Source organism: Lutzomyia longipalpis, chromosome 1, assembly GCF_024334085.1.
Source record: "Lutzomyia longipalpis isolate SR_M1_2022 chromosome 1, ASM2433408v1".
NCBI classification, from domain to species: Eukaryota; Metazoa; Arthropoda; class Insecta; order Diptera; family Psychodidae; genus Lutzomyia; species Lutzomyia longipalpis.
The window spans coordinates 25,872,759-25,899,276 of NC_074707.1; the positions used below are offsets into that span (position 1 = coordinate 25,872,759).

At 36.3% G+C, this 26,518-nt stretch overlaps 2 protein-coding genes across 3 annotated transcripts in view; one reads left to right on the forward strand and one right to left on the reverse strand.

Moving 5' to 3' along the window:
• LOC129797522 (LIM domain-binding protein 2) overlaps window positions 1-26,518 on the forward strand; it is a 421,356-nt gene that overhangs the window by 324,618 nt on the left and 70,220 nt on the right. The gene's annotated exons all lie outside the window — the stretch shown is intronic.
• LOC129797431 (uncharacterized protein K02A2.6-like) lies at window positions 4,554-9,316 on the reverse strand. The gene is made up of 2 exons (XM_055839978.1): window positions 9,124-9,316; window positions 4,554-9,058 (listed from the first exon to the last, which is right to left on the reverse strand). Exon 2 carries the CDS (start codon window positions 8,927-8,929, stop codon window positions 4,718-4,720), a length of 4,212 nt encoding a protein of 1,403 aa, XP_055695953.1. The 5' UTR covers window positions 8,930-9,058; window positions 9,124-9,316; the 3' UTR covers window positions 4,554-4,717.

Consider the following 26,518-nt stretch of genomic DNA (forward strand, 5'->3'; position numbering starts at 1 on the left):
AGGCAAAGTGGGAAATATGGTGACGCACCCATGGTTTCTCTTCGTATCGTATGCAACGGGGCCCAAGTATAGGTAAATGGGAAAAATCTTAGCGGGGGATCTTGTCATGTGATTTCGCTGCATTTCTGATGCAACACACGAATCCGAAGGGTGGAGTTCGTTGACCCACAGCTCCACAATATTCATTGCTCTTTAAACGCAAAACTGCTTGCTTAATGGGATTTAATATAATGTGCGGGGAAATTTATTAATGTTTTTTAAGAGATGTTAATCCAATTTTTGCCGCAACATGGGACATATGCCAATTTTTGTTTTGGCACAAAAATAAATCCTCCAATGACCCAATAGGGCTTGTCTTTTTAGCATTTGAATTTTAAGAACGAAATTAAATTCTCAGCCCGTTGCACATCGTAACCATAAAAATATCGCAATCTTATTTATTCTCTCTACTCGACCATTTTTAACGAGGTAAAATTTCCAAAATCCCCCCAACTTAGCGTATATATACGAAAATTATTGGTGAACACATTAAATTTTACGACATCCTTGCGTGTCCTGCTTGTTTAAAGTCACCATCTCGGGATACCCGTCTTCCGCGGTGTGATTCTGTGGGCGGATGGGTGGCGTATACATAATCACGGTGCAGAAGAAAGGCACTCGCAGCATGGCACCCAAAACTGGCTATATAATTCCCTCCATTGGAATTACGACTTCAATATCACTTGAATTTAAATTTGCTAATCTGCACCGAAAAAAAAAATAAAGAACTCCTTTAAGTGCATTCACGCAATCTCACAATTCGTCACCACATTCCTCCCGTTTCAGCTTCCCCCGTTGCTCCACAGAGATCAGCCATGCTGCCAATAGGATGAGTAACATCTCCTGGAATTCTATTTGTCCCATGTCGTTTTGTTTGTTTTCTCATGAGTCACTCACCCCTCGGCATAGTACCACCGAGGAATTCTCACGCTGCCTTTTTGGAGGCGATCTCATGAAAATTGGTGGCTTTGTCCACACCATCGGCTTTGTTACATTTAAACAATTAAACTGTAGCAAGTTGCAGCGCCAATCGCATATAAACACCTAAGTGACAAATTTCTATTTGCATGACCCATTACGAAAAAATATGAAACACTACGCCCTACTTTTTGAGATCAAGAGTATTGCATGTTATTGTTATTCTATGTCTTAATTATAACTCTTCCTGAAATTTATTTAAATGTTACGAGGAAGAATGAACAACTTTTGGTGAATTGTATCTGATCGTAATCTGAACAGAAGAATCATTTATAACACTCTTTATTTCGGTTTAGTCCTTCATCAGGAGATGAGATTGCCAAATTATTATACAAAAACCAAATATAAAAAAAATAGTTGATCAACACCTACATTTTATTCATTGGATAAAATTTGAGGAAATTTTATTGAATTTTTGTTAAAAAACTAATATTATTGGCTCTTTAATTAAAATATGAAAAATGCTGGCATTCAGCAAAGCAATTTGCTTTGGTCTCTTGGTTTATTTTAGAGACTGTTAAAATGCATAAGTAAAACAATTAATGCACTTGAATATACAAATGTTCCTTACCGAACAGTCCCACTTTAAGTATATTATTATGTACATATGTATATAGAAATATATTATATATAGGTATTTATAATATGTACAGAAATTCATATTGCTTACAATACGTTTGGGGCAGAGTCCATTTAGGGTCATTAGTGATTGTGAAAAGTAATTTTTAAAATTCACTCAACTACACACTTTTAAAAATCCATTCATGTTCTGAGATCTCCAAGTGTGATTGTGCCCAAAAGTGTATGAGTAATTTATTGCATTTTGCACTCATTGTCCGAGATAGTGCTGCCCCAAATGTCTCTTTGGGTTTTGTTGGGGTTCATGCAGAGGAAAAGTTTAGAGTTTTGGAGACAAATTGCATGTGAATGATTGGCCCAATGCCTTATCTGACATTCGCTCAATTCATGGATTTCACACACATTTTCCATATGCAATGGTTTCGGGCAGTAAATTATGCATTTATGTTGGTGCATAAATTACAAAATCATTACATGATTTATTGGGGGAAATAAATTATCAACACCCATTTCGGTGGGAGGATTCTGCAAGTAAATGGTGATGAGTTGTTTAAATTATTTATAAAATATCTCCATGAGACTTTTGTAATTCAAAAAGGTGGGACGGAGGATGAAGATAGTGTTCTCATTGCTTCGTGCTATCGTCTTTGCTTAATCATTGTGCTAAAAGATATTTTTGCAATTAAGCGCGTTATCTCAAATTGTATGTTAAGTAAGAAATTTCGCTGTAATAACTGTTTGATATTGTTTCGCTAAAATACACCATAAAAAATACCTGGTGGAAGAATATTGTGTGTGTACTGTTTCAGAGGCCAGACAGCGCATTGAGTCAAAGAACGGAATAAAATGAAAAGATTGCAGATGAGTGCAACACATCAGCAAACATAATAGTTAATTAAATGAATATAAAGAGATGATATTAAGCTGGTGAGTCATATCAATAGAATGGTGCGTGTTACACTGAGAATTTACCTGTTAGATAAATTATTTTTTCATACATACAGGTCATATATTGCTAAAGTTAGCTAGTTTGCTATACACTCCAGAGTATATAGTTTTAGCATCAACAATATAATGCATAAATTATTTTTAAATTGATTGTAGGTTAAAAAAAGTAACAAATAAAAAAACATACTTGATAATTTTTTTTATACTACACCTATTTAAAAATTACTTAATTTTTAAACTATTATATTAAATAAATAAAAAAAGCCGCGTTATAATAAACAATATTAGTAGTGTTTGTTCTCAAAGATCTCGTGCTTCTCGCGCGTTCTCTAGAATCAGTGGAGAGTGAAAAAAATCCGTTCTTTTCTTTTCTGTTCCTTTTCTCGCAATATGTGTATTCAATTCTGACACCAATCATTGTTTATTTACTCACTAGTTGGACGACTTGGCTGTATGCCCCCATCCATCAGGGAATATAACATTACAAAGGGAGTAATAATGCTAGTGTTTTGCACATAATTAAAGAAATATATTTAAATCACGTTTCAAAACACGCGTCTTCGATATCATTTCCAATGGCAGAGTTGAAAGTCGTAATATAATGTTTGATAAGTGCGCAGAGAAGTTGTTGTTTTGGGGAGTGAGGGCAGTGTACATGGGGATTTGTTATCGGGTCTGGTCAGTTGGTTAAGTGTCGCGGGAACAAAATACTATGCAAGACAGATCATGATGATTTTGAAGCAACTAAAAATAAACACAGCGATACGAATGGCTTGTTTATCAGTTTATGTTCCACTTCACGATGCGCCTTCGACATATTATGTTGAGTTTGCGCTGGAGTTGGAGCCCAATTGTTGTTGCCCACTCACACAATTGGAGTGCCCCTCTTATGGGGAGTGAGAGAGGCTATATATGGGAGTTGCGCGGAGAAGTGATATATAGCTCAGTGCTCAGCGATGCCAGGCTGTCTGGTGGAGCGATCACGGGCACAATGCAATCGCCTCTGAGCCAGTGGATTTTGTCGAAGTGAGTCGATACTTTGGGAAGTGTTATCACGTAGTGCCTCACGATGTTTACACACACTTTTCGTTCCTGTAAACAACGAAAACTTCCATACAATAAATATTGTACAAATTTTGAACTTGTCAATAAGACGCAATTTGAGCATTTGGAACTTTTTCCTCTCTCGATCGTGAACTTCATTTCAACTCCTTCAATGCATTTCTACCATTGTGTCTACATTTTTTTTTCATGTGTACCCAACATAATGATGCTATTATCAGCATTTTATCTGTTTCTTTGCTCACGGGGGCTGAGGAGACAGGCAAAAGGGAAAAAATACAGAAAATATACATGAGAAGTTAAGAAGGAAAATTATCTAATAAATACAAAGTGTAAAGAGATAGGTACACAAAAAAGTTAAACTTTTCCTAGTCATGACTCCAATTTGGGATATTTACACAAAAATTTATCACAAATGTTCAAATATAGAGGTGAAGAAGTGTTACTTCTTTTTTAGGATTTTACTTAACATTTCTGTATATGTTAAGGTGTTATTTAATATTGCGAAATTCTAAGAATATATATCTTGTTAATACATTTTTAAATCATAGATGGATAAGATTTTGGACTTATAGGAAGAAATAAATTAAAATAAAATTAAAAATATAGTTTAAGTAATTTTAAAAGCACTAAAATTGAATTTGAATTAAAGTTTAGTTGCTTTTTATAATACTTAATATTATCACGTCGATAATTACTAATTATCATATACTATTTAGACTATTTAAGTGCATACATATAAGAAAATATCTTAAGGGGATGAATCTATGTATATACAATATACATATGTATTTTCTGCTTTAATTTAATTTTTAAATATGTACCTATAGATTTGAAAATGTTGCATCTGGACGTACCTGCGAGATGAGATTTAATTAGTTAATATCCCTCAACGTCGCCGATGGTACGGGTGGCCGAAAGATGTCCAGATCAACAAGATGTTAGAATAGAATTGTTTTACACACTCAATACTTTATTTCACTGATTAATTTAATACAAGAATTCATGAGATATTTCGATGCTGTCGCGTGAACGTCTAACAGTAGAATGACAATGGCGGGTAGAAAATATTAGGATGTCCCATAAGGTTACCATCCAACACCTCCCCCGCCTAAGGAGAATATCGCAGCGGACGTCGGAGGGTCTCACGGTTGCGTAGTCCATAACGACGTCGAGCTGATTCGAATGGTGGGCGTTGTAGCGGTGGTGATTCAGGTGTAGCAGGAGTAGGATCCAGTTGCGCTGGTATTGGAGCTGTATCCTGGTGAACCAACCACAATGGCAAATCGTCATCACTCTCAGAATTTTCTGGGTCAGCAGTCTGAGATGTTTGATTTGAAGGAGACTGTGCATCAGAAGAGTTGTGCGAATCCTCGTAGCGTGGTCTCATTTGATTGACGTGAGCGCGAATAATGCTACCATTGGGCAAGCGTACGGTGTAGATAACATTACCCTTTCGCTCAATTGTCTCTCCTTCAACCCATTTGAATCTTCCTCCGGGAAAATACTTCTTCACATACACTCCCTCCTTCCTTTCGAAAGTACGTCTCTTTGCTCCATGTTTGGCATTGTACTGTTCCTCCATCTTCTGATTGCGCACAGGGTCAGTCGGTTCAGTAGGTGGTGCGAGGAGATCAAAGATTGTCCTCGGTCGACGTCCAAACATGATCTCAGCCGGAGATTTTCCATGAGGAACGTTCTCGTTAGGAGTAATGCGATAGGTTGTGAGAAACTTTTGTAGAGCCACTTCAGCAGAGTGGTCGTTGTCCATTTTCTTCAAAGCGCGCTTGAGAGTGTCCACGAATCTCTCTGCCTGTCCGTTGCTGCTTGGAGAATACACGCATGTACGAATATGGTTGATGCCATTGGACTTGCAAAATTCACTGAATTGAGCGCTAGTGAATTGCGTTCCATTGTCTGTGACGATGACTTCAGGCAAACCAAAGCGTGCGAAGGTTTCCGTGAGCATGGAGATCGTGTAGCTTGATGTAGTGGTTGTCGTGCGAAAAATTTCTGGCCACTTGGTCAGTGCGTCGATGACCAAGAGGTAGTAACTTCCATTGACAGGTCCAGCGTAATCAATATGAACACGTTGCCATGGACGTGTAGCAAGCGGCCATGAATACAACTCGGATTTGATTGGTGATTTCGCTGCTATCGCACAATCCTGACAAGTTTTCACGACATGTTGCACATCTGCATCCAATCCAGGCCAATAGACGTAGCTCCTTGCAAGCGATTTCATTTTGGTGATTCCCGGGTGTGATGAATGCAACTGCTTGAGGATTTTTGCGCGGTATTGCTGTGGAATCACAATCCTTTCATGATAAAGCACACAGTTGTTGTTCAAAGACAAGGAGTCTCTGATCTGGTAGTAGCGCTTGAGTTCATCATTGGTGATGGATTTCGGTGTGCTTGGCCATCCTCCAACAATGTATTTTGAGACCTGCTGAAGTGTTGGACAATTCTCCGTTGCAGAACGAATCATCTTGTAGCTCACTGGCAAATGAGATACGACGTCATCGATGATCGTTGAATCAAGGTGCTCTTCGAGTTTAAGTTGGGCAATGATGTACTCGTCTTCAGACCTCGGATGATTTGCAATCAATCTGGACAGGATGTCAGCGTGTCCAAAGTTCTCCGTTGAGATATATTTGATGTCGAAATGATATCCCAAAAGAACCAATGCCCAGCGTTGCAATCGATTGGCTGTATGAACGGGTATGCCTTTCTTTGATCCGAAAATTGTGAGCAATGGCTTGTGGTCGGTGTACAGTGTAAACTGTCTGCCATAAATGTATTTATGAAATTTCTTCACAGCATGGACCAGAGCCAAACCTTCCTTCTCGCTCTGAGAGTACGTTTTCTCAGCATCCGTAAGTTTCCTCGCAACGTGATAAAAAGCCTTCATTGATCCGTCAGGGAACTGATGATAAGCCACGCCACCAATTGCGTGAGACGATGCGTCGGCAGCGATGAGGATTGGCAACTTCGGATTGTAGTGAGTGAGAAGCATTGGAGATGTGAGGATTTCTTTAAATTTCTGAAAAGCGCTCTCACATTCCGCAGTCCAACGGAAAGGTGTGTTTTTCTTCAGCAGAGCATCCAGAGGGGCGCGAAGATCACCCATCGATTTGATGAATTTTCCCCAAAACTGTATGGCACCCAAAAAACTCTTGACTTCGGACGCGTTTTTTGGTGCTGGCATGTCGCGAATAGCAGCGACTTTCTCTGGGTCTGGATGCAGTCCGGATTCATCTACGACGATGCCCAAGAACTTGATTTCAGAGGAAAAAAATTTGCATTTCTCCATCCTGACGTGAAATCCAAAGTTTTCGAGTCGTTGGAGAACCTTCTTGACAACGACAAGATTCTCTTGCTCAGTTTGGGTCGCTACGCAAATATCATCGAAGTAAACGATCACGTTATTTATTCCCGCCAGCATGGTCTCAACAAGTTCCTGAAAAATACCTGGGGCGCATCGAATACCAGGTGGGAGTCTGTTGAATCTAAACAAGCCACGTGTGGTGTGAATTGTCAGAATTTTGCTTGACTCTTCGTCAACAGGTACTTGCAAATAAGCGTCTGAGAGATCGATGTGGGAGAAAACGCGAGTATCAGAGAATTTTGCGAAAAGTTCATCTGGGCCGGGAATGGGGTAATTGTGCGTTTCGATTGACTCATTCACACCTGTAGAGTAGTCTCCACAGATACGAATGCGACCATTTGGCTTGCGAGTCGCGAGAACTGGAGTAGCCCAAGGTGAATACTCAACTGGGGAGATGACACCAGTCGCTTGAAGTCTTTGGAGTTCTTCATCCACAAGCTCGCGTGCGTGAAAAGCAACTTCTCGTTTCGGACGAAAAATTGGAGTGGCACCCTCCTTGAGATGAATAGAAGCCGTGAACTTTGTACACATCCCAAGTTCTTCATTGAAGACAGCGGGAAAAGAGTTTTGCAACTCTTTCACAGCAGCATCCTTGTCGAAATTCGCGTTGACAGCGTTGCAGAATGCCGTTGGTGCAACATCCCACAAATTGAATGCGCTGATCCACTCAATGCCAAATAGGTTTGCATTTGCGGCTTCCGATACAAATGCGCGAATACGCTTTTCCTGACCACGGAAAGAAACATTGCAAAATAACTCACCGGAAATGTTCATCGGGTTGGTCTGTGCGTCCTTGAGACCAATGTGAGTATTCTTCAAAGAAGGCGAGCCAATCTGTTTCCATGTATCGCGTGTGATGATCGTCACATCCGCAGCGGTATCAAATTGGAATTGGATTGCGTTGTTGTTGACACGCACTGTAAGAAATTTCCTGTCCACGAGGGAAGCAGCATTGATAGAGTAAACTGCGTTTGTGTTGCCAGTCTTCTTCTTTTGCTGAAATTTCTTGGGTTTTTTTGATGAATCGTCTCGCGTAGGTGGACAATAAGACGTTTTATGACCCACTTGATTGCATTCGTCGCAGCGAGAGTTTTTGTGGGGACAGTCAGCTACGAAGTGCATGTCACCGCACTTGAAACATGGGCGAGGCGGCTTCCCTTGTTGGCCAGAAGCTTTGCTTTTGGGTTTGGACACATTCCCTTTTGCTGCAGGAGGATCCTTTTTGATGGCTTTTATCTCTTTGGCGCCAGAGATACCTTGTCGAGAATCCTGTTTTGCATTGGCCAGGCGTCGCGCCTCATCAGTGAGAAATTCGAGATTGATTTGTTCCGCGGGGAGCGTTTCAAGTTTTGTCAGAAGTTGTTCGCGAATGTACACATCCTTCTCACTCTGTAGACTCAGCACAAAGATAAGTGCCTTGAAGTGATCTGACGGGCAAGATCTGACTTGAAATTCTTCACAGTGCTTGTTGACGATACCAGCGTGCGTCGTGAAATCGTCGAGATCATTTTTCACCAGTTGCAAACACTTGCGTCGGCGGCAAAAAAGAGATTCTCCGCGACTGAAAAGTTTTGTGAGTTTCCGCACCGTATTCTCAAACGAAATCTCTCCTGGATTCTTCGGCAGGACATTGTTAGCGTATCTGTCATAAGCTGAAGCATCAAGGCGTCTCATGAGCAATCGTACACGGGCAGCGTCTGTCAGTGCTTTTCCGTCTTCAAGAAATGTGTCGCGATATCTGTTGTACCAAGATTCGAACGTCGAGCCACTTTCCGGATTGAATGTGAATGGCGTGATAGAACGCGCGAGGCTGTCCACCAAAGCTTCAGGTGTGGCTGTGTGAGATTGCCCAGCCTTGAGATTTTTCACTTCCTCCGTGAGAACACAGAGAGTTTGCAGCATTTGTGCCTGCACTTGAGTTGGGTCGCCCAACATTTTTGCAAAGTGAGGTTATGTGCGTCCGGGAAAGCGACACGTGGCAAAAATTTTCTCGAAAAAAGTATCCGGGCGAGTGTGAGGGATCAGTCCAGGTCCTCGTTCGCCAGATGTTGCATCTGGACGTACCTGCGAGATGAGATTTAATTAGTTAATATCCCATCCTCGTCGCCAGATGTTGCATCTGGACGTACCTGCGAGATGAGATTTAATTAGTTAATATCCCTCAACGTCGCCGATGGTACGGGTGGCCGAAAGATGTCCAGATCAACAAGATGTTAGAATAGAATTGTTTTACACACTCAATACTTTATTTCACTGATTAATTTAATACAAGAATTCATGAGATATTTCGATGCTGTCGCGTGAACGTCTAACAGTAGAATGACAATGGCGGGTAGAAAATATTAGGATGTCCCATAAGGTTACCATCCAACAGAAAATAACAAACAAAACTATATTTTAGACAAATCCTCTTGTAAAGTCATATTTCTTGATTTTCTTAAATTTTATTAGACTCAAATATTATTACTATTAAAGCTCAACAACCCTATGAACTCTGAAACTTAAGATAATTTCATTAAAAAAAATTGGTCTATTTGATTTATTAAGGGGGGTCTCTTGGGAAAATTGTTAGAATTTACATAATTTTTAACGATGTAAATTTCGGGGTTTTTCTTAAACTTGGTTTTCCGATGTTGGTTACATTTGTACCCTAATTACTGAAATGTAAGAAAATCACTTTTCGCCATCTTAGGTGCGACGCCATCTTGAGATTTTCAGACTTTTCCGCAGAACTGCCCTAAAACACAAAGGTAGGTTTTTCTCAGGATCTACTGGATGGATTTTGATGGGGTAAAAAGCAAATGAAAGAGGAAATACCAATGCAGATTTTGATGTAGCGGAATTTTGAATTTCCTTTCTGGGGCTGAGAAAAGTGGAAAAACGTCAAAAATATCAGAAAAAATTCACATTTTTCCACTTTTCTCAGCCCCAGAGTGGAAATTCAAAATTCCGCTACATCAAAATCTGGATTGGTATTTCCTCTTTCATTTGCTTTTTACCCCATCAAAATCCATCGAGCAGATCCTGAGAAAAACCTACCTTTGTGTTTTGAGGAAAATCTCAAGATGGCGTCGCATCTAAGACGGCGGAAAGTGATTTTCTTACTCTTCAATAATTAGGCTTCAAATGTAACCAATATTGAAAAACCAAGTTTAAGAAAAACCCCAAGAAAAATAAAAATATTTAATTTCACCAGCTCTCCCAAGAGACCCCCCTTAATTTAATTACGAAGATTTTTGCTGAAATTGCTAAAATTTCTCATTTACAATAGCAAGATTCTATTTAGTGGTATTATTTTTATACATTATTTATTTGATCAATTTTAATGGCAAGGAATTGATTAACTAAATGGCTAATAGGAAAATGAGAAGAGGTGAATAGTTGTCCCCAGTATTTTCATTTAATTAATATACAATGACATTTTTAATGAGACTGTAGACAGGAGAAATATTTTTGAGAACATGCATGCACTGAGGAAAGGCAGTGGATTGAGTTGCGGTTTGTTGCGTTCGAGGACGCAATGGAAGGGACAATTAAAATTATATCGTCACTTCACAGTAAAATAAACAAAGCGGTAATAAAACAAAGGGAAAATCGTGGAAAAACCACAAATATTTCCAATTAAACACAGACAAATTATATTTTTTTTCACTTGGCATTGCCGCGAAAAATCAATATTTAGGAGACAAGGAGAAATTAAAAATACAGAGAAAATTTCTATTTGATAAGTGTTTATATGCAACACATATACACATATGCATGTATATATACATATGTATACATGTATGTGGGATTTTCTGTGTGGTTTGAAGTTGAGCATGGTGTGGGGAATGTCAAGGATTTAGCTAAATAGGGAAAAGCGGTAAAACTCACTTGGAAGTAAATAAAAGAAGCATTTTCTCTGAAGTTTATCCTACATGAGATATTTGAAGAAAGTTCTGCTAGAAAGCGTGCGTAATTAAGTGAGAGATTTATATAAAATCCTTTGCAAAAGATGTGATGATGACTCTGTCTGATTTTAACCATACTTCTTTGAGTATTATGGAGTTTATCCAAGAGAATATCTAATAAGGATCGTTTAAAGTTTAAATACTTTTATCAGAAAACTCCCCCATCGTTGCAGCCATAATCCCCAGTCATTTGTTGTACACAGAGCTTTCCGCGCAGAAAATCACAAAAATCAACTATTAGGTGATTCTTGTTTTCACACAAAGGAATTAAACACCCATAAATCACTCCTGGGAAAGTGAAAAAGCTCCCATCACGCCAAAGAGGAAAAATTTTCACGAACTTTACCAAACATGCAAAAGTTTCTTCTCAGGAAATCAGCGTATATAACACAAAAGGAGAAGTCAATTTGATAAATGACTCAAAGATTAAATTAACAAATTGAATTGTTATAGTTTTATGAACACGATTTAAATTGTTGATTCACTTCTGTTGCATTTTCGCGTTTCAATTGAACGCGTTCAACGACCCATTAGAATCATTTATCATTTTTTGCGAGCAAGCAACGAATCTCTACACTTTTAGAACGACGCCTCTAAGTGAATCACTCATCTATTTCATTCCATTTTCCTCCCGACAACGAAACACTATTGTTTATCAACAATTTTATTTCTTTGCCTTCCTCCACAAATGTGAACAACCTTTCCGAAATATTCCATGAAACCGTCCAAATAAAGAAAAAAAATAGAACATAAAAGAGAGAAAATCCGTCTGCTGGAAAGTCGTATAAAAAAGCTCAAGAAATCGATAGAAGTGGCATATTAAACAAATATTGATGGGTCGTAATTATTGTCTCTTTTTGACCACAAAGTGCTGATAAGGCAACACACTTTAATGGCGCAGCCATATGATTAAATTTATATTGTGGCATTAAATTAACTTTAACTTGGTCTGCTTTGCCAAAGGAATGCCATTATTTATGTAGGTCCCCATTATTCTGCCCATGTTCAATGTGTCCCCAGTTGGCATAGGTCAGGATTTAATGCGCAATATCCAACTCAATGGAGATTTTGCCCCATAGCTTTATCACACAATAATGGACCAAATAAAACTTCTTTTGATTTTTCTTATTTCCATTTTTTTCACTTGAAATTTTGCGAATTACAATTTCTCTTATTGTTCTTTTTATATTTAAGTGTAGGTTAATTTTTTAAAATTATACTTTTTAGTATTTGAATAAGAGTTGTCTATATTATAACTTATTACAAAAAAGTTAGGTACTTAACCTGCTGGCCGCCAAGACCTTGGAGCTTCCTTAGAGCGCCAAGGTGGGGTCGTTGAACGACCCCAAGAAGGAAGTCGATTTTCTCATAAACTATAAAACCGGGAACTGTCGGGTCACTACCTTTAGACTCCTTATATAGTCCTCTTGCCCCTTGCATCACAAATTCGCCACCCGGAAACACGCAGAAGAAGATATTAGGGAAAAACATTTTTCACTCATTTTTCACACTTTCTTCGTGAGAAATTTGCCACGAAGATGACCGCAACTGCTATTTTTTTTCACTACTTCCCCACATTCCCCTCACTTCCCGCATCGTGATAAATGGCAATATTTCTCGAATATTCTTTATTGTTTTGCACATTTATATGCTTCTAATTATGTTTTATGTTGTTTATGTCACTTATTCGCGATAATTCTGACACTGAGAAGGTAAAGTGAGAAAGTAAACACAACCCTTCAACCCCCTTCAACCATATGATTTATGATGTGACTAACTTCATTCTAAGAAATTTTCCGCAGCATGGCCGTTACACCAATTTTTGAATTCCCTTCTTCTACATTTTCCTTAATAACTTTTCTTGTGGTGGACGGATTGAGCTGAAATTTTTACACAACCTCCTCAGATAACCAAAGAACTTATTTCCAAAAGATGGGAATGGTATCTTTTATATTTATTAAGTTATAGCACGAAATATAGGGCTGGGGTCGTTCAACGACCCCGCTTGGCGGCCTAGAGGTTAATGATTTATGCTCAACAACGTTACAGTCAAAATACGATTTTGGAATTTTTGAATACATTTTACTATAAACAACGATTTTGAATTTTAAGTATAGTACACAGAAGCTATTGAAACAGTATTGTACATACATATGTCTACTACATAAAAGCTCTTCCATTCCGAGCCTTTTTAAAACATAACCCGCACAAAGAGGAGTTCATGGGACTCGTGAAAATTTATCGTTGTATTTTATGAGCTAATATAATTTGTTTATTGATAACTTCAGAAAGCAAGGACAATATTTCTCTACAACTTTTTTCTTACATAACCCTTTTTTACCCATTACCATGAATTTTCGTTTCAACAAAGGAACCCAAAGGTATCCTGCTGCTGAATTGCCGCGTTCAACAAAAAAAAGTCTTTTTATGTTGATGAAAAAAATCCTGCATCCTTACACACATAAGACACCCAAAACAGGTTAATTATGCAAATATTGGTGGTATTGTGTGATTATTTCAGGATGATTGTTTTTCACAATGCAAGTGCACACAGAATGAGAACCCCGTCGTCTAACATTGTCAAACGATCACGTAGGAAATTGAATTGAAAATTGATTCCGCGTATGATGGCTCGGAAGGATGATGTGTTTTGTTATTCAAATTGGGGGTGCCACATTGCTGCAATGTATATGAACTATGCTGCATAATTTACATAATTTTATATCTCTTCGATGTTGTAAATTCCTTGGCAGCACCCATTGATGACTTTTTTCCCTCTTTACCTATTTCTCACGGAAAATTAATGATGATAATCCTTTATTCCTTCAACGGTATGGATAAATGAGGCAATGCTGAGAAGTCGTTAGGGAGGAAAGCGCGCAACCCCTTTTTGCTAGCGGATGGATTATACTGCATGGCAGTTATGATGCTTGTCTATTGCCTGTGATTCCTTCACGCTCCTTCCTTTTTTTCATGCCATTGCCAACCACCATCGTGGCGAAGAAAAGGACTCATTATGTGAAAAAGTGCAGCATCTGACGCTCTCAACAAGTTGCTTCTCCGAGGCGTCATGAAGTCAGCGTTTTGTTGAAGCCCTTCGCATACAAATTTTTGGTATATATGATACAACCGTCACTTTCATCAATCTGATTGCGCATCAAAAGATGGTTCACAAGTGACAAAAGTCAGGGCGTCTTCTTTTGCAGATCCATCATCTTCGCATCCCTGCGAGGGAACCGCGATGGACCGTGTCATTATTCATACGATTAGAATAAATGAAAGAAACACCAGTGGACAAGATGCATCGTCACACCAGGATCAACGCAAACAACATAAAGGACTCTCTGGGCTGAGGAGTCTGCGTGCAAAATTGCAGAACTAAGATTAATCGTGGGGTTATTTCCGGTCGAACGGGTTTCTTCGATGGCAGGTTTTTTTTGAATTTGATATGTAGCAACATCCACCAGTGGGATTTATGTATGTCCATACACCCGAGCCCACTATATGGAGTAAGAGTCAAGAGCGCACACAGCTGAAAGATGCGAATAAACACAGAGGGAGAAAAGATATAGGATTGATGTTGAAGAGGAAAAAAAAACAAAGACATGATATATGCAAGCGGACGGCAATCTGGTTTTCAGGTGGAAATGGTGGCTCACTTCTGCCCAGCACAATCGCCGCTTTTCGGGCGTCTTTTTGCTCCTTTTGTGTGCAGAAAAACACAAAACATGAGCGGAGCGATCATCAAGACAGTATAATACGAGAGCAACGATGAACTTATGACTCATCAAAACACCACCGATAGAGATCAAATCAATATACATAGAGTGGCGTGATGGGGCGGACAACTCACTCATTTATTGTGCTCAAGATTATTTCTGGCCACTTTTCAAATTATATTGCTATATGTTTTGGAACCCAAATGAACCCATATAGGTCGGGCTGTCTGGAAACTCTCTCTTCTTGTTTCCAAAATTTGGAATTATAAAGGTGAGATTTCAAATAAGTTTTTGCAATATTTTTAGCTGTAATGCAAGATATGAGTCAATCGTATGAGATATAAAAAAAAACTTTTTTTTTATATATATTATTGAACCAGCAGTGATTATATTCCCGATGGTAAACTCCGTAAAAATCACTGCAAAAACACTATCTAAAACTAACTATAAAGCTCCTTAAATAACCTTTTCTACAAATTGAATGCCCCTGGAATTATTAAAAAAAAATCCTGAAGTAGTTAAAGCCATAATATAGAAAAGTGCATTATTTTTATTAAACCTACTGATTGATACCTATATAAGTAACTAGTAAAGATTCTGCTGGAGTTTTTTTTTGCACGGGCAACTTGGAGCCCCTTTCGTTGTTCTCACTCTCGCCAGATGCACGGAGATGACTAATGTTTTGCGTATACGCAGACATGGGAAATTGATGAGGTTCTTACAGGTAAACCATTATCACATTGAATATTTAATTGAGGAGTTGACATGCAAATTCGAATGCATTGACAATAGATCAACAATCATCAATCAGGGAGGGATTAATAAATATAAAGCCATGATGGAAAAGAGTGTTATAAAAAAAGTAAAAATATTTAAAATGAAGGAACTATTAAATTAAGTATACACCTGAGAGGAGTTTTGCATTTAAAATAATCATTAGTCTTTTGAGCCCCTCTGTGTTTTGCTAAATATTTCAGGAAGCTATTACCTCGGAAGTTTCCGTTTGTGAGGGGTGCTCGAGCGGACTATCTATTTTACATAATGCCAATGGAAGTTGTTGGTAAAATAGAATTAAATGTGATTTTGATGGATGTACATTAAATTAATAGCTAATCGATTATTTTCTTGTGTTTTAATTAAATAATTTATTAGTCATTTTGGTCTGATTTTGTCATTAGCCTCCTCTCTGGCCAGGAAGGGGCTATTATTTGGTCATTTGATCGTGGGAAGTGTTGCACATTTTATCTTTCTATTGGGAAGCCACATCGCATGGATGTTATTTTACCCTCAATTATCGCCCCTCGAAATCTTGTTTTTGATTTTATTTCTCAATTTGTGGCCATTCCGTGTATATTCCACCTTTTTCAAAAACATTATGGTAAAAAAACCCACACATACTGGATGAGCATACATTTTGCCATTCATGTATTCATGAGGGATGAACATAAAAGGGATAAGTATGTTATGTATTGATATCAATCAGACAGTATAATTGAAGATAATTACTTTTGATTGGGCTACAATTAAATTTAATGAGATTATTTTGAGATCACAACTGGGACAAAATAGCCTCTGATGATTGACATTTTTATTCATAAAGAAAATTTTTCAGCACCAATACAACCATTTGAGGCGCATAATTTTGTGGTGAGTGGGATTTGTAACACGCCACATGAAAGAAGGGCAGAGGAGGTGCAAAAGTTGTGCAAAAGAACCTGATGAAGTGAGTCATTTTATTGCCGTCCAGAAAACCAAATTACTTTTTCTTCTGCTATGGTTTTTTTGTGCTAGCAGCAAAACTTGGGAGGGATAGTCGGTGCAGATGAGGACACCTGCAGCACATTGAGAATGGGTAAATGTAACGAAGGAGGGACAAAAGAGATGAGATTTTTCACAAATCTTTAGTATCCTGTTTGAACTTCTTTTTGTGCTAGAGACTTCGACATGGGACGTCTTCGATGACTAAGCCGGCCGATTTTATGTTTTCAGTTCTCTTTGCGCATAGTGTTTGATTTTGACGAGGAAGACCTCCATTTTTTTGTTGGTAGAAATAGAAAAATATGACTTCTCTTTTCTTGCTGTATCGTATTTGCTATGCTTGAGGGATAGAATAAAGAACCTTGGGCCATCTTATTTTTGTGGGTCCAGCACAAGTGTGTTTAAAGTTTTGGGCAAATCATAAAAGACATGGGTCTTCAAAAAGGTTTTTTGTTGTGTTTTTACTCTCACCATGCACACAAATTTAGGGAAAAATAAACACGTGTGCATTTATGCAAAAAATATATAACCGACAACATAGTAAATTGCCTAAATATGTAGTTAAAATTACACTCACAAAAATATATAAAATATTTATTATAAAAAAGTTTAAACATTTTTAATGCAAAAGACGAGAATACATATATAGGGTTTCAATTTAAGTAAATCAATTGTTTTGAAAAATTTCCTTAAAAAATCACGACCAAAATATAGATTTTTTGAGCTGATATTTTTTCATTAAATAATATTATACCAATTTTGCGTTTATAAAATGTTTACCCAACCCGTTTAGTTCCCTCATCATCTATGACCCCCATTTAAAAATTTGTAAGATAGATTATGCTGAAAAGTGCAGGAAAACACGCACTTTTCAAAAAAACCTGTAGATTAAATTAAATGCGAACCCTACCTCCTAAGCAACTGTGTAGATATGGCAAACAATTTAGTGAGCAGAGTGTAAAATTATACGTTTTAAAATCGCTAATTGCATTTTAATTTTATTGCTGTTGCCCGGGGCTGGGGTTAGGTTTACGGAGATGATATATGTCTTTTACATGATACGATTTCCATCTAACTCCCGGTTTTTCCTACCCATACATCCAGCAATTAACGTGGCGAATTCACATTTCACCCCAAACATTTCAATAATTCATTGTTCCGCAGCCGCAATTAAACGAAAAGTGTGAATTTATATGGAAATCAAAGAGTTATCTATTGTGGTGGTAACAAAACGCTGTATAATAAACTCAAGAGAGTATGGAGTCTGCAGACAAGGAGAATTTTTGGGATGCTACGAAAAGGGGTTCTTGTGTGTTTGCATTTACCGTGAAAACGAGGGATATGTATGTTGACTACATATTTACGACCTCTTCGATTATTCGTTAGTCACTACATGTATGTTCATTTAATTTAAATTTATTTATTTACATGCGTTAATGTGTGCCTTCTCATAGAAGGTTTGTCTTCGCCTATGATAAACGGTGGCTAAGAATTTATTTGATGGCTCGTAAATGACTTACGACTCCACATAGTGCGCTCCCAAAAAAGGGGTATTACACACACAGTGTATGAACAAAACGCACGCATTTTCGGCCCATGTGATGAATAAGTGTGAAAATATGTAAATGACTGTGCAACACCATAATTACTCGCTCCTTGTCCTGCACACCCAAAAATCTACTGTTCACAGATTAATACTTGGCAGCTACAGTCTCGTTGCCCACTAATTTCGAATGCATTTTAATATACGAGAAACTAGAATGGTTTTATAGCAACACATTAAATGACTTTTTCTCGAATTAATACATATTTTTTGGACGCACTTCCAAGAAGATCAATTTAAGCCGCGTGAAGACACAGTGACTAATCCATTTGACAAATAGCAATAACTGTACATGTTGGATATAGTGGATAGTTTTTCGATGGCATCAAAAGGTTCCGACGAGGGTCTTGCGATCGATAACTCTTTCTCATTAATTTTGATCTCCTACCGAAAGCATAAACAACAATCTCTTGGGATCTGTTTAAGAGATGTGAGCTTTGTAGTTTTCCGGGGTCGCTCTTATTAGAGATTTTAAACATTTTTTTGTACAATTATTAAAAATTGATATGATTCAACATTGGATAAGAGACTACAGTAAGCCAAAAACTCAAAAAAAATTAATTTATTTTTCTTAAGGATTAATTAGTAATTGATTGATGGACAAACTATATTAACATTATGTGAAGTTAATTTAGTAAAATACATACTTAATACATTTCCTATATTACAGCATAATACTAAAACATAAAAAACAATTTTTTTTTTCATTTATAAAGGCCACCCTGTCGACTCACACAATGTATCATGCACAATACTTCAGAGTCGAACGTCTTTACGGAAAGACTCAAGAAAGATCTCAAAATGAGTCATAAAATGCCAAAATAATGCATTCGACCATTAAATGAATAATAGAGTTTGGAGTTAAAGGAAAAAATAATCCTCACTTTTTTACCATCACAAAAGCAAGTTTAAAAAATTGCGATTTTACACCTCTGGGAGATGATTTAATAAAACTTTACTCTTTTTTTCACGGATCAGTTGGTAATAAAGAGAGGGATAAAGAAGCAGAAAATATATATTGATTGCTACTGTTTAGGTGCTGTGAGTCTTTTTCTGCATAAAACTCCCCGAATATCAATGGCATGAAAATTAATCGCGAACAATGAATAAATTTGTGGTTAAATCTGCGATGCATAAAAATTTATGAATTGTCATCCAACAGGTAATAATAAATTCAAAAGTGCAACCCCAAGAACCAGTAGCGTATATAAATGGCTCAAAGGAGCTGTTGCACAACAATGAATGAATAATTGCGAAATGCTGGCAAAAGGATCCGAAGGAAGAAAGGCTGCACACAATGGAAGAGGTAAACCTGGAGGCTGTACTTTTTTCCCCAGCCAGGCGAAAGGAAGTCTTGAATGCAAGATTTATTATTAGAATGACATAGATTTGCATTCATCAGGAGGCATCACCGTTTATTTGCTTGCCAAAATCATTTTTGATGAATCACTGACGCTATTGAGCAAAAAAATTGTATCAGCTAAATTTGCACGACTCGTACCATTGTGCCGTAGATGCGTCGCACATCTGAATTATAATTTTGCAGTGATTAATTGCTGAATTATGCGATAGCAATTTTTACTCAAAATCAAATGATATGCAGATTTTTTTTTGGGTAAAAAGACCCGAAAACCCATCGTCATGCGGGCAATGCGATACACAGGGAGATATATGGTGAAAATTTGCAGAAAGGGGTTGAAAATGCGCCGTGCCGAGAGATAATAAATCTTCTGCAGTGTTAATTTTATTTTAGATCTCTCTGTTCTCCATCGTCCGAGTGCACCACCATTCAATTACCACGGTAGATAAATCATAATCACATCGAAAGCGATTTTTTGGGGGTATTTTACCCCAGAGCTCAGCATATTTATGCACTGGACATGAGTGATCAAATATTTCAACACTTTTTCGGGGGTTTCTTTGTCACTGTTAGTCTCCATAGCGTGGGTAGAATAAAATGCTAACTTGTTGATTAAATTATAAAGAAAAAGAATAGACTAGATAATAAAAAGAACCCATGTAACATTTTTTGGTCGCGGCGACGTAATTTCAGGTCGCGGCAACGTCACGCCACAAGTAACATCGCACCTCGCCGCGACGTAATGGCAACGTAAATGGGGAATTTTTCGACGTCATAGCGACGTAACAACAAGGTCGCAGTTTCGTCGCTGCGACCAGGCATGTGACCACATACGTAACCGCGACGTCGCCGTTACCTCCCTGTTACGTCGTCGAGTAGCGATGACGTTGCCTTTACGTCGCGGTTACGTCGCAATTTTTCGCACTGTCTGTCTCTGTTTTTCTCTTGAACATTCAACATTTCTATATTTTCTCTTTCTTTTTCTTTATTTATACCAATGCCATGGTGATGGCGCCATGAGTTATTACAACAAATATCCATACGGAATAATTTCATGGCGACCATCGCGTATATTATTTATTTTTATATGCATTTTTTGGGAAGTCATCACACCTAAAAAATATATGCCAATTTAACTACCGTCGCGAAAATTAATGTAGATTCATATAATAATGCTCCTTTATTAAAAAATAATGATTTTCAATTATTTTATTGCCATTAAAAATTGAATTTTCTTGATTATTTTTTTTTATTTTTTCTAAAATTAGATTTATATATTCTAAGGTGGAAAAGCTTTAAAATATTGCTCAATATATTATATAAATTGAGAAATAATTTGTTAAAGTTTGCATTGAAATATTTGAATTCCCGCCAAAATAACCGCCGCCAAAAGCCGTCGCCATGACACCCAAAAAAATAAACTTCCATCGTCGCAAAATCCTACGACTTTTGTTGGACATTTCCAACATTACTCCATTTTCAGCTTTATTGTTCATATAATAAATTAATTATTTTAGAAAAATCATATTTTTTGTCTTATAAACAATAATTTGACCAAAATTAATTATTATGATAAAAAAGCAGAAGTTTTATATTGAGATTTTAGTCGTTAATATGAATAATTCTTTTTGTTGGAAATTCACCATTCAGACAGTCTTAAGATCTTAAGATTTCTTAAGAAAAGTTGAGAAAACTTAAGATTTCTTAAGTCAGACATAATTTTAGGCTAAATGTAATATTTTTTGATGATTTTTAAGATTTTCGATGTCTTAAGACCATCAGGAGCATTTTTTAAACTTAAGAAATAGAAAATTGTATTTATCAATTTAAAACAAAGAAAATGCATTTTTGAGTGTACAAAGAAGCTGTGTTTCTTTGAAGAAAGAATCACAGCTAAAATGTTACTTTTCAAGACAAATTCAAGTGTAGTAAGCTGTTTTTCTTTCATTTTTATAACTTTTTCCCGATAAAGAATAGAACAAACTGGCACTCAAAAGCACGGCTAAAAATTATAATAATTTTCCCAAAATATTTTCCTGAGTGATTTTCCCCAAAACACCCCCGGAAAATTCTTCAGAATCATTCAGTGCCCTTTAAACAAGTATTAAGAATGCTTAAACAATTCTAAGACTGTCATCAGTGCATGATGATTTGATTAAAGCGAATTTTTGCATTTTGTACACTCAAAAATGCATTTTCTTTGTTTTAAATTGATAAATACAATTTTCTATTTCTTAAGTTAAAAAAAAAAATGCTCTTGATGGTCTTAAGACATCGAAAATCTTAAAAATCATCAAAAAATATTACATTTAGCCTAAAATTCAGTCTGACTTAAGAAATATTAACTTTGTTCTTAAAAAATCTTTAGTTTTCTTAACTTTTCTTAAAAAAATCTTAAGTTTTCTTAAGAAATCTTAAGTTTTTCTTAAGAAATCTTAAGTTTTTCTTGAGAAATCTTAAGAAATCTTCTGTCTGAATGGTGAATTTCACCTTGTATTTGGTAAACGTGTCGGTTATTTTGAACAAAAATTGGTGGTACACAGAAGCTGTGCTATTCTTTTCTTCGAAAGAATCACAGATAAAAGTGATTATATTTGGCAAAAGATGGACAATTGGTTCCACTTATGTTTGAAGAGGAATTCTTTTTTTTTTCTAACGCAAAAATGTACTTAGCTTTAGTAAATTATTTAATAGCGAGTTTTCCCAGCGGATTTCTTCTGCGAATGCTTTATTAAATGAAGGAGAATTAAAAATGCTACAAAATAATGAAAGTAAAAATTGGTTACGTGGAATATTGGAGAAATGGGAAGCGAAAGAAAAGTTCACTGCCGAAATCTTGCGAGTTTCTTCGTAGGAAAATGGATTAAATATATAATGTTAAGCTTTCAAAGTACTTTCATTTCACATAGAAAGGAATTTACTAGAAAAGCTAAAAATTAAGAAAAAAAAATCAAAATGTTTTACACCAATAAAACGGGAAAATTCATGTATTTCCCAGCGCTTTTCCGGGAAATGAGAACGATTTTCTTGAGTGTTTGACAATTTCCAATGATAATTTAAAAACAAAATTTGGTTACGCCTTAACTCTTAAGGAAATTACCGTCATTTAATATCTCTTTACCGTCATTTTGACTAAATTTAATCATAATTTGACCAAACTTTCCGTCACTTTTGCTTTTATTACCTACTGGTGGCGCTCACCTGATAATGAGATGTGATAAATTTGTGTTAATTGTGGCTGTTGTGCATGTGTGGGGTGAATGTGGTGTGAATGTGGTGTGGCTGTGCGTACCTGTGAATTGTATCGTTGAATATTTATTAATTGTCTGTGATTCTGTATGTTGTGTGCACGTCTTTGAATGTTCTTCGTACCTGTGAATTATATTTATTATCAATTAATTGTCCTAGAGCCTTCCGGCTTGCTAAGGAGCAAAAATTTCGACAGGTACGGCTGGAGTTGTTGGCCCCTCGGTGATGTGTCCCGCAATTGCACTTCGCGCCAAATTTGTGATAAGCTTGAAAAGCACCTTGATCTGTGATACAATTTCTCACTCAACTTTCTGTGATACTTTCTGTGATAGCTTTTTCTGTGATGATTCGCCACCAAAATATCGCACGTTGTAAATAATTAATTCACTGTATTTGTCTTGTAATTGTACATAAATTCACAACTCCAACTTGTATATATTTAGCTTTAAGTTTTATTCACTTGTAAATACTATTTATTTTAACTCAATTGTACATATTCAATTGTACATAATTATTTTATTTAACTCAATTTTATTTCAATTGTACATAAACTTATTTAATTCTCCCGTCACCAATAATTTATTCTCCCCAAAGTCCAAAAAAATTGCCAAATAATTTGTCTGTGATAAACTCAACCGACTGTGATAATTGATTGCCAAAGACTGACTCTCTAATAGTGATTTTTCTTGTGCATTGCCAAAATTTCATTTGATAATAATCCCGCTCTTGCGGTTTTGCTTGCACGCGCATCACTTGTGATCGCGATGATCCCTCTTTGGAGCCTAAGCGACGACACCTACATTTTTCCAAACTTATCTTAAGCTATTAATACAAAATTAATATTTAAAAAAATTGTATTAAATAAACAAAATTAACATTTCAAAAAAGCGAAACCTTTAAATAGCGAATAAATAATATAGAAAAGAAGTACACTCACAGATTGAAAACATATAAATCACCTTTAAATAGCGTTTCGTGTCTTATGGAATATTAGAAAAGATGATTTTAAAATAGAAACTATCAGTAAAAGATTCGGAAAATTTAAAAATTTTTCTACTAAAATGCACCATAATCTAAGAATATTTTTCTGGATTTTTATTATATTTTTTATTATATATATTTTTTGTAATTTAATACAATTTTGTGAAATAAAATCGAGTTCATTTATTATTTTTGTTTCGAGCCAAATTATTTTTTTTTAAATATTTTTTTTCACTTATAATGATTTTTAAGTATTTTTTTCTTTAAAAAGCTATTAAAAATATATTTTAAAATTTTTAATAATAATTATTAGATTTGTCCAATACATTGTCCTGAAATTCCGCAGACAATGTCGGCGAAAGTTCTTTTGCTGGGTGCAATGAGAAAACTCCGTGACATTTCATGTCAAAGATTTTCAATTTCTGCCTTCAGAAGAAGAAATTGATCTATTTTCTTGCTAATTTCCACCAATGCATGCCATGTAATGCCATGAAACATTGATCCAGGTACTCTGGATTCTATGCTACCTTATATTTGTCCACAGCTAGAAGAAAATTCGCTGGGAAATTCCCTATTTATGTGAAGCTTCCCATTGTTTACATTTTTGGGGACGTTGCCGCGAGGTAATCGCTACGTAATAACGCGACGTCGCAAAATTACTTAATTGGTCGCGAAAATTACCAACGAATACATCTTATGATTTTATGCATTTTTAGCTATATTTACGCCCACGAATCCACTAAAATATCCTTGCTCTCCCATAAAATGAAGATAGAGCAAGTAATTTGATTAAATAATTAAATATTTGGGCTATTTTGGGAAGGTAACAATCTTCCATTGCGAGTGTGGTCGCGGTTACGTCGCAATATGACCATTCGGTTACCATGCATTCATGAGGTCGCGAGATTACCAAATTGGTCACAAATGTTACCATGGGGTATGCTTCATTATTTTTAGCATAATTTATCATTTTTATGCCAACCAATTCATTGTATTGTCTTTGCTCTTCTATAAAATGAATATCTAGCAGGTTATTTGATGAAATAATTAAATATTTAGTCGGTTTTGCAAGGTAACAATAGGTCATTGAGAGTGTGGTCACGGCGACGTTGCGCGCGACCATATTGCGACGTTATGCCTACCATTTGTTCACGACGTCACAAGATTACCAAATTAGTCGCAAAAATGACCAAATGTTCTATTTTGATAAAAAACTAAATTATTGAAGTATTTTTGAGGATAATTTGTATTGGTAATTCATATTTTCTCATTTTATGATTTTTACAAGAAAAATTGCATTAGAAATGTGAAAATTTTGTACAATTTGCACAAAAATGTTTTCATGGTAATTTTTGTGACGTAAAGGTTTCGTAACAGCGACGTCGCAGCCGCTACCATATCGGTTGGTAACAAGGCGACGTAAAGGTTACGTCGGCAGAACGTTGTGTGACCAAATCAGCTCTCTGGTGGTCACAAAATGTTACATGGGAAAATTATATATATTTTTGAGTAAGAAAATGTAAATAACTCCAGAGATTTCTTTCTTTTTCTTATTTATCTATATATTTTTTTATAATAAATTTATATTACTGTTTTTAACTAAACTAAAACTAGGTGCAACCAGATCGATTTACAAACGAACACCCATTAATTAGTCAATGGTTAACCTAATTCAAATGCATTTTGATTGTAAATTAAAAATGGAGTTTTGATTTATGTTTTAATCCGAAATAGAAAGAATATCAAGTAAAACTTATTACCTAATTTATTTTGTAGTTTTATTCAAAACAGTTAAGTGATTTATGATATTCCGCCTTTGGAAGACAAATCTACCTAAAAAATTAGCATAAAAACAAACTTCTCTTTTGACTTTCCAGCTGCCAAAAGCCAGTTATATTTTATGAACTCGCACCATCCCACACCCTGTATAAAGCTAAAGTTAGGCTGTAAAAATTTCAATTTACTTTTAATGAAATGAAAATTTCGCCTCAAGTTAAATTTTGTGTGTATCTAAAGTTATGCATCTATGTACAAAAATATTTAGTGTATCATTTTCTGCTTCTGATATCAACATTCAAAAATTGCCCGAGGCATCGTCAAACATTGCTCATCTCGATTGCGTATTCTGGAATTATGAACTCCCGCACCCTATGGCGATGGAAACATATGGGATTGTGTGCCTTTCGTGGATGTTTAAATAAAACTCATCGCATTGATATGAGATCTATGAGATTCATAGGAGTTCTCTTCTCACAAAAGATTGTTCGTTCACATCACTTTCTCACAGTTAATTCATTGCGTTCCTTTTGCTGTCTCCTCAAACGCCCGCCGCAGAACCTTCCAAGAGCGGTACTTGGAGGGCTCAAATTTGTTGTTTTCATATGCTAATTTACCATCCTCCAGTTTAACAGCCAGCACATATGAATAGAACTCCACAATCCAAACACAGTGAGATGTGCTTTGTTGATTGAATTGAATTGCTCTGTGCCACGGAAAAGGCTGCTTACAGCTGAATTGAGGATGCGTTTCGCGTATCCCCGTAGGATGAGTGGGTGTGATTCCATGAAAGTGACATGTGCTATACCTCATATAGCAATCCACCCCAATTGAAACATATTTATGAACGAAATTGTGCTCAATGACAAAATTGACGAATGTGTTCTCACTCACATTCCTTTCACAGCCAATCTAACTTGATGATGATGGCAATTGTTTCCAAAAAGTAAACAATTAAAAACAGGGAGAAAATCTCTCCTGAGGATGAAAATGTAATTTTATATGTGGTAAGGGGCTCATTCGAGTAAAGGGGTTCGCGATGTTACTTCATTTGCATACTTGCTATTGAAAGTTTCTGATTGCATTTCATATTTGTCTTGTCTCTAATTCATGTCACTGCTCAAATAA